At 58.4% G+C, this 7,030-nt stretch overlaps 2 protein-coding genes across 4 annotated transcripts; both read right to left on the bottom strand.

The window, feature by feature from the left end:
* Positions 1-276: 276 nt before the first annotated feature.
* REX1BD (required for excision 1-B domain containing) lies at positions 277-3,000 on the bottom strand. Of its 3 annotated transcripts, none has more exons than XM_082651811.1 (5): positions 2,855-3,000; positions 2,678-2,760; positions 2,169-2,460; positions 1,131-1,207; positions 277-504 (listed from the first exon to the last, which is right to left on the bottom strand). In XM_082651811.1, exons 1-5 carry the CDS (start codon positions 2,954-2,956, stop codon positions 432-434), a joined length of 627 nt encoding a protein of 208 aa, XP_082507937.1. In that variant the 5' UTR covers positions 2,957-3,000; the 3' UTR covers positions 277-431. The 3 variants fall into 3 exon arrangements, with proteins under 3 accessions (XP_082507937.1, XP_082507938.1, XP_082507939.1); XM_082651812.1 differs by having other exon boundaries at positions 2,169-2,397; positions 2,855-2,999; XM_082651813.1 differs by having other exon boundaries at positions 2,169-2,373; positions 2,855-2,999.
* A 1,513-nt stretch (positions 3,001-4,513) lies between these two features.
* UBA52 (ubiquitin A-52 residue ribosomal protein fusion product 1) lies at positions 4,514-6,991 on the bottom strand. The gene is made up of 5 exons (XM_082649967.1): positions 6,911-6,991; positions 5,890-6,003; positions 5,537-5,623; positions 4,785-4,887; positions 4,514-4,699 (listed from the first exon to the last, which is right to left on the bottom strand). Exons 2-5 carry the CDS (start codon positions 5,990-5,992, stop codon positions 4,606-4,608), a joined length of 387 nt encoding a protein of 128 aa, XP_082506093.1. The 5' UTR covers positions 5,993-6,003; positions 6,911-6,991; the 3' UTR covers positions 4,514-4,605.
* Between the last annotated feature and the right edge of the window lie 39 nt (positions 6,992-7,030).

Here is a 7,030-nt window from a genome sequence, read left to right as displayed (position 1 = left end):
CTATTTAGGTGCCCTGACTGTGAAGGTGAGTTTGGGGCTAGAGTGGCCTAGGGTGGGGGCTGACGAGGAATCCTGATGACCCTTTGGGATGGGAATCTTGACCTCCCAGAATCTAACTCTCTCCATGATCTGAAATATCTGGTTTCAAACTCCTTGGAGAGTGTGATTCAAAACACCAGAGTTTTTACACTCATGGAGTGGGGGAATCTTGCACCTGCCATCCCTGGCTTTGTGGGATCCCACCGCAGCACAGAGAGACAGTGGAGCAGCTGCAGACGAAAGGTTCTTTAGGTTCTTTATTATGAGAGGTGAGGCGAACTTGAAGAGGGTCAGTGGTCCGGTGGGGCATGACCCCAGCCAGCTGGCAGTCAGGGCAGAGCGCTGTACACCCCATTTCCCATCTCCTCTGGCTTGTCCCTGGGGAGCCACCATCACTCGGCAGATTCTGCATCAAACCTGAGATCCTGGAGAACCTCACTGATCGCTTCCATGGTTTTAATTACCCTACAAGAGTGGATGGGAACTATAAATAAAATCCAGATGGGGCGAATTAGCCGCCGCTGCGCCGCTCCGAAGGGGCTGTAGCCAGCCCCGGGCCCTCTTGCCTGCCGCCAAACCTCCAGGCAGCGCTAGCAGCCAGAAGGACCATTTAGGTGCCTGGGAGGATGGGTGGTCCCACGGGTCCCGAGTGGCAAGAGAAAAGGCCATCTTGGGTGGGTGTGTGCCATCAGGAAGGTGTGCAGGGTGACTGTGGCACATGTCTAGTGGGTGTGCACACGTGTGCGCTTGGGGGGCCAAAGGAAGGAACGTGCAGGCGTGTGCCTGGTGGGGCCTGGGTGACCATGTCCAAGCTCGGAGTTGAGCCATGTGAGCAGGATTGGTGTGTATGAGGTGCGCAGCTGTGTCCTGGGACTGCACAGCGAGTCTGGTGTGAAACTGCATAGCCTGTGTGCTGAGGGAATGTGTGGAGTACATCTAGGAGTCACCAAGTGAGTACTCTGGCGTGCACACCCTAAGGGTCGTGTGCAGATCTGCCCTTGCCAGCCCTGGGGCGCACCTGGCTGGGGGTGGGTGCCCAAGGGTGCATGTGCAAATCTAGCATGGTCAGCCCACTGGGAGGCGGTGCTCACTTCATCTTCAGCTGGTGCATCTGCAGGTTGTCCTGCCCAGTCAGCTCTGGCGTCCCCATCAGCTGCAGCAGGGCCACCTAGTTGGGGAATAGGCAGCAAGGAGGGTGTCACAACTGGCAGAGGCCACCCCCTGCCCTCCCACATAGTAGGGAGGAAGAGACACTGAAGCACCGGGAAAGGCAGCGCAAGGGTGGGGCCACAGCAGGCGCGAGTCTCAAGGGGCGGTACTTCGCGCAGAAGGAATCTAGGATTACGTTTAGGGGGGCTCCTGAGGAGAGGGGCCGAGTGGGCGGGCCCTAGAATCAGTGCAGAGCGCAACATGGGCATGACCTCATGTAGGCGGGGAAGGGGAACAGTGGTGCCATCTCAGGCAGGGATAGGTGGGCGGGGGCGGGGGTGGGGTGGGGTGGTTGGGTTGTGAGGGTTGTGAAGTAGGCGGAATCTCAGGGACCAGCCGGGGAGTTACAATCCCTAGACTGGGATTGGGTCTCTAAAGCAGCGTGGCCTGGGAATCCCAGCGTAGGGTGTGATGTGGGCGTGGCTTCACGTGGAGTTGGCCTGGGAATGGTAGTGTATCTTGGTCAGGATTGGCTGTAGAGGCAGAGTAGGCTGGGCCTTGGATCCCTAGCGGGAGGAACAGAACCTAGGCTGGGATCGAGGGTGTACCCGGAAGGGGACCTGGCCTGGAAATCCAAGGCCCCCAATCAGCAGGGAGTTGAGTACCTGTCCTGGGGCATTGGGACAAGACGGGGGGGGGGGGATAGGAGCATTGTAGGGTCGGGGTCTGGGATAGAGTGGGCGTGTGCTGGGACTAAAGATCTGGATGAAAAGTGGGGGCGGACTAGGGGGCTAACCCTGAGACTCTCCAGTGAACTTAGTGGATGACTGAGGTGGGGCAGGAAGAGGGGGTGCTGGGGCGCCAGGGGCGGGGTTCGAGGGAACGGAATCTGGTCCCTCCCCCAAGGGGTGCACAGTGGGCCATGGCCCGAGAGACAAGCCGAGGAGTAGGGGGGATACATGGAGGGGGCGGGACCTAACCGTGGCCAGGCGCGTCTCCTCCAGCTGCTGCAGCCTGCGCACGTGGCTCGCGAGCAGCGGCTGCGCTCGGGGTCCGGCTAGCTCGGCCTCCACCGCCAGCACCTCCCGCGAGGCGGCGGCGAAGGCCTGGGTCACCTCGTGTACTGTGCTCCGGTAGCGCGGAAAGTCGTAGGGCGGGCCGCTGCTCAGGTACTGTCGGTGGCCTCTGCAGCAGGCGGGGATCCTGAGGCTACGGCCCCGGCTCTCAGGCCCTGCACCCGCATCGACCACCTGAAAGCCCTCCAAGTGTCCCCTAAACCCCAGAGTGTGGAGGACGTTCTGACTCCCGCAGGGTAACCCGAAACGGGCCCACTCCCGCGCACGCGGAAGGGAGCGATCTGGTCTCCCCGCAAATCCCGCCCCACCTCTGACACCGCGGCCCCGTGGGGACCCAGTTCCTCCCCCGAGGCACGCTCATCCCCGGAGCGGGCTGTGGGCTGACCCCTCCCCTCCCCTTTGCCCTCACTTACTCCTCCAGCCGGCGGAAGGCCTGCGCGCGCTCAGCCTGCAACTGGTGGATGCGCTGCACCAGCGCCCGTATCGCGGCATCTTTCTACGGGGCGAGGGGCACGGCTAGGGTATGAAGCCGGCGCCCCCGCGCCTGCACCGCCCGCCCCGCGCCTGTTCCCGCTCGGGCTCGAGCTCACCCAGGGCCACACCAGCTGCTCGCGCTCCGGGGCTCCAGTGGCTCCTGCATCACCGGGCACCGCGGGGACAGCGGACTCTGCCGCGGCCTCAGTGATGATCATGACTGCGCAGCTCTGGTCCCACCCGGGAGCAGGTTGCTCCGCTGCGCCTGGCGCCCCCTGCAGGCCCGGAGGCCTCTGGAGCCAGCTTGTGGCGACCAGCTAACCTCGAGACCCCGGGGGAAGAATGGGGAGCGAAGACTGGGGGCTTCTCAGGCCTGACACCCTCCACCCACCTCCACCCCTGTGCTTGTTCCCGACTGGCGCCTGCCGTAACGTTTTCGACCTTAAATGTACGGTTCTGTATACAGCAAGGCTGTCCTTCGGCTTGTTTCTATGCAGCTATGTCAAAACCCGACTTCAGGGCTTCCCTGGTGGCGCAGTGGTTGAGAGTCCGCCTGCCGATGCAGGGAACCCGGGTTCGTGCCCCGGTCCGGGAGGATCCCACATGCCGCGGAGCGGCTGGGCCCGTGAGCCATGGCCGCCGAGCCTGCGCGTCCGGAGCCTGTGCTCCGCAACAGGAGAGGCCACAACACTGAGCGGCCCGCGTGGAGGAAAAAAAAACAAAAACAAAACCCGACTTCACTTCCTCACATCCCATCCCCACTAATATAAAGAAAATTGAATCCAAGAAGTGATAGCCATCATCTAATGCCACAAGGTTGTGACAAGAGTGGGATTTGAACGCAGGTTCTGACACTGGAGAATTCCAAGTCACTGGCACCCACAGGTTCTGTGTGAACTGCTTTGAAGAGGGGGGCCTGTGCAAAAGGCCCTAAGGTGGGAGTCAGTGCAGGGCTGAGGTCAGGGGTGGGGGGTGGGGGGTGGGAGGGTTCCTATTAAGTACAGAGAAGACCTGGGAGCTGGACATACACTGCCTAGTTTGAGCTTCAGGAAGCCTCCTCCTCCAGGAGTGGACACAGGGTAGACCAGAAAGATGGTGGTGGCCTGGCCTTAGGGAGGAGGGGGCAACTGACAAAAATGAAACTCAACTGAGGCCTGAAGTGAGAGCCTTTAGCTGGTACTCCAGGTCTCAGCTGTTCTCAAGCATCACTGTCTAGGCCTGGGTTGTCACCTACAGGAAGCCCCAATCACCCCAAGACAAATAAAAGCATGGCGTTGTCAGGGCACTACAAGCCCTCACCTGACAGACATCAGTCTTGGGTGGGACTCAGGAGCTCCTAAAGGTCAGTCAAAATTGAGAACAGGTATTTCACGCTAGGTGGGGTGTTCCTTCCTACCCCGCCATCCACCTACACCCAAACACCTCCAGGCCCCAGATGTGAGGGTTGTTAATGTGCCTGACCAGGTCCCACCAGTCCCTAGGCTGAGGTTTTTATTCCCATATTACAGATGACAAAATCCAGATGGTTGGGCTCACTAGGCTATGTGGCAGAGAGCCAGGAGTGAGACTTGCCTGTGCTGTGGTTATGACAACTTTAGACATGAAGGGCCGAGACCATGGTCAACTTTACAGGTAAGACAACTGGAACCCAGGACAAAGGACCCCCAAGAGCTATGAAAAACTGAGTGACAGGACGTCCCTAAGGGAGATGCCCGCACCTCAGCGACCTCCCCACTGGACAGACCAACCACATGGACAACCAGTTACTGCTCCAGTCAACGAAAGGGAAACTTTACTGAGGCCCCAGGGTCATGGGGCTTAGGCAGGAGGCCACCCTGTGGGCAAAGAAGAAGCCGGTGGAGGGGCCTTATTTGACCTTCTTCTTGGGGCGCAGGTTGTTGGTGTGGCCGCACTTCTTCTTGCGGCAGTTGACAGCACGGGGGTGCAGGCGAGCATAACACCTGTGCAAGGACACGAGCGAGTGGTGAGGGCACATCCCGACCCCCAGCAGGGCCAGCCCACACCCCCAACCTGAAGAGTACATACTTGCGGCAGATCATCTTGTCGCAGTTGTATTTCTGAGCAAGCTGGCGAAGGGAAGGCTCGATGATGCCACCTCGCAGACGAAGCACCAGGTGCAGGGTGGACTCTATAGGAAACGAAGGGCAGAGAGAGACAGTGACTGAGCCTAGGCTCACCACGTCAGTCCCACAGGTGCAGGGCAGCCTCCAGTGCCCTGCAGACCAGAGCTTCTCACGTGTTGACAGGGACACATCAGAATCCGTTGCGTGTTCTATGTGTAGATGGACACACCAGCCCAGCCCAGCCCACAGAACCTCCACCTTGTCATTTCCCACCAGTCCTCGGGGAGTCTGAGACTAATATACATATACATCAACAGTGGTGTCCATCTGGGTTTCCCCAAGGGCAAGGCAATTCTAAGTGGTGCAAGGACCTTTTATTTTCCTAGGTAAGATATTTAAATCTTTTGCTGCAAAAAGTGGTGCCGATTTTCTTTACAGTAATCACATTGAGAAACACAAACACAAGAATTAAAGAAAAAAAGTGAGTAAGAACATGAGAAACCATCGCCATTTGGAAATCCTGGTGGAGATCTTGAGATGCTTTCCAGCGATGGAAACAGTACCTTACAAAGCAATACTCCCTAGCCCTATCTGATCCTCACCTTAAGAACAATCCTCCTCTACAGCCCCCTCCCAGTGCTGAAGAGGCTGTCAGCTACCCATCCTGGGTCCTAGGCCCCACTGAGGTCCTATCTAGCCACCCCACCCTCGTACCTTTCTGGATATTATAGTCTGACAGAGTGCGGCCATCCTCCAGCTGTTTGCCCGCGAAAATCAGACGCTGCTGGTCAGGTGGAATGCCTAAGAAGAGAGCACTTCAGTTACTAAAGCTCTGGCAAGAATACTACCAGCAGATCTCCCCTCCCTCCACAGGGCTGTGCCAGGATCACCCCCAAACTGTCAAAAGGGAAAATGAGGTAGAGAGGACAAGCTGCCTTCCCAAGATCACACAGGGGAAGCACTGGCATGGCTGAGATCTGTCCAAGCACCCATTCCACAAGGGACAGCAGATCCCCAGGGCTGAAGGGCCTCCATTTTGCGGAGCACCCAGCCCCAACCCAACTCACCCTCCTTGTCTTGGATTTTAGCTTTGACATTCTCAATGGTGTCACTGGGCTCGACCTCTAGAGTGATGGTCTTGCCCGTCAAGGTCTTCACAAAGATCTGCATCTCTGCGTCTGCTAGGGAGACAGGGGGGAGAATGGCCGGATGGAGTAGTGAGCACTGAAGGTCTGAGCAGCCCGAGCTCACAGGCTGGCCAGCCTTAGTTCCTGACAGCCCTGTGCCGGCATCGACTTCAAATGCAGGCCCGCCCCAGTGCCTGTTTCCTTCCACCCTCCAAGCCGGCAGCTTCGTCTTTAAAGATGGAACGAAAAGTTCAGGTCTACGGCACCACCTTGCCAAGAACGGTCTGGAGGTCCCATCCTTCCTCTCCTCCGCCAGCCCCCAGACTGCCTGCAGCCGGGGTGGGAATCCCATCTTAGTAGCATCCCCCCAACACACAAGCTTTCCTCCCTACAGTCCCTTCTCCTTATTCCAAGCTCAGACACCCAAAACTTTGGCTTCCTTCTGGGTTACGCCCTAATCCTCAGACCACATTTCCTGCCTTTGATCCAATCCATAAGTACCAACTGCCAACCACGTGCCTGATACTTGTTTACACAGGTATTTCCGTTTTTTCACTTTCCAAGTCTAGAAAACGGCTGCTACTACCAGACTCTACTTACAGATTTAGAAAAGGAGACAGAGACCCAGCTCAAAGGCTTAATATTTTTAAATGGACTGGCAGAGTGTCTGCCACGAGACAAAGTTACAGTTAATACTCCTCCCCATTAAATCGGATATGCCCCGAAGGACACATCCTCGCCCCAAAGCCTCGTCAGATGGCTGGGGCCGGCGGAGCGGGCAGGCTCCTCTTCCAAAGGCCGGCTTCCCTCCCATGGCCCAGTTCGGGCTCGGAACCCGGCCCAGTGCGCCTTGCTAAGCCGCCCCACAGGGCCTAGCTCGCCTAGACGGATTCCAGGCCGCCCCCTCCGCTGCCTGGGTCCCCGCAGGCTACCGCGCAACCCTACCCAGGCCATCACCGACCTGCTCCGTCGTCTCGTTGACGAGAAAGAGAGCGGTTGAACCGGAAACCGCCGATTCGCCGCCAAGGGCGCCTGCGCACCGAGCACGCTGCGCGTCTGCGTCACAATCCGCGCCGCGCCG

Source organism: Grampus griseus (genome assembly GCF_964374135.1).
Source record: "Grampus griseus genome assembly, chromosome: 3".
NCBI lineage: Eukaryota > Metazoa > Chordata > Mammalia > Artiodactyla > Delphinidae > Grampus > Grampus griseus.
Note: the sequence above shows the minus strand (reverse complement) of the source record. Positions and strands in the feature narration are given on the sequence as shown.

Bases quoted from the DNA above. Each gene is read 5' to 3' on its own strand.
- UBA52 (XM_082649967.1), bottom strand. From the start codon at position 5,992: ATGCAGATCTTTGTGAAGACCTTGACGGGCAAGACCATCACTCTAGAG. The intron at 4,888-5,536 runs GTACGAGGGTGG...CGTTTCCTATAG, and splicing joins AGACTATAATATCCAGAAAG to AGTCCACCCTGCACCTGGTG. The intron at 4,700-4,784 runs GTATGTACTCTT...GTCCTTGCACAG, and splicing joins GACAAGATGATCTGCCGCAA to GTGTTATGCTCGCCTGCACC.
- REX1BD (XM_082651811.1), bottom strand. From the start codon at position 2,956: ATGATCATCACTGAGGCCGCGGCAGAGTCCGCTGTCCCCGCGGTGCCC. The intron at 2,461-2,677 runs GTAAGTGAGGGC...TCTGGGGTTTAG, and splicing joins GCCTTCCGCCGGCTGGAGGA to GGGACACTTGGAGGGCTTTC. The intron at 1,208-2,168 runs GTTAGGTCCCGC...TTCCCCAACTAG, and splicing joins AGGAGACGCGCCTGGCCACG to GTGGCCCTGCTGCAGCTGAT.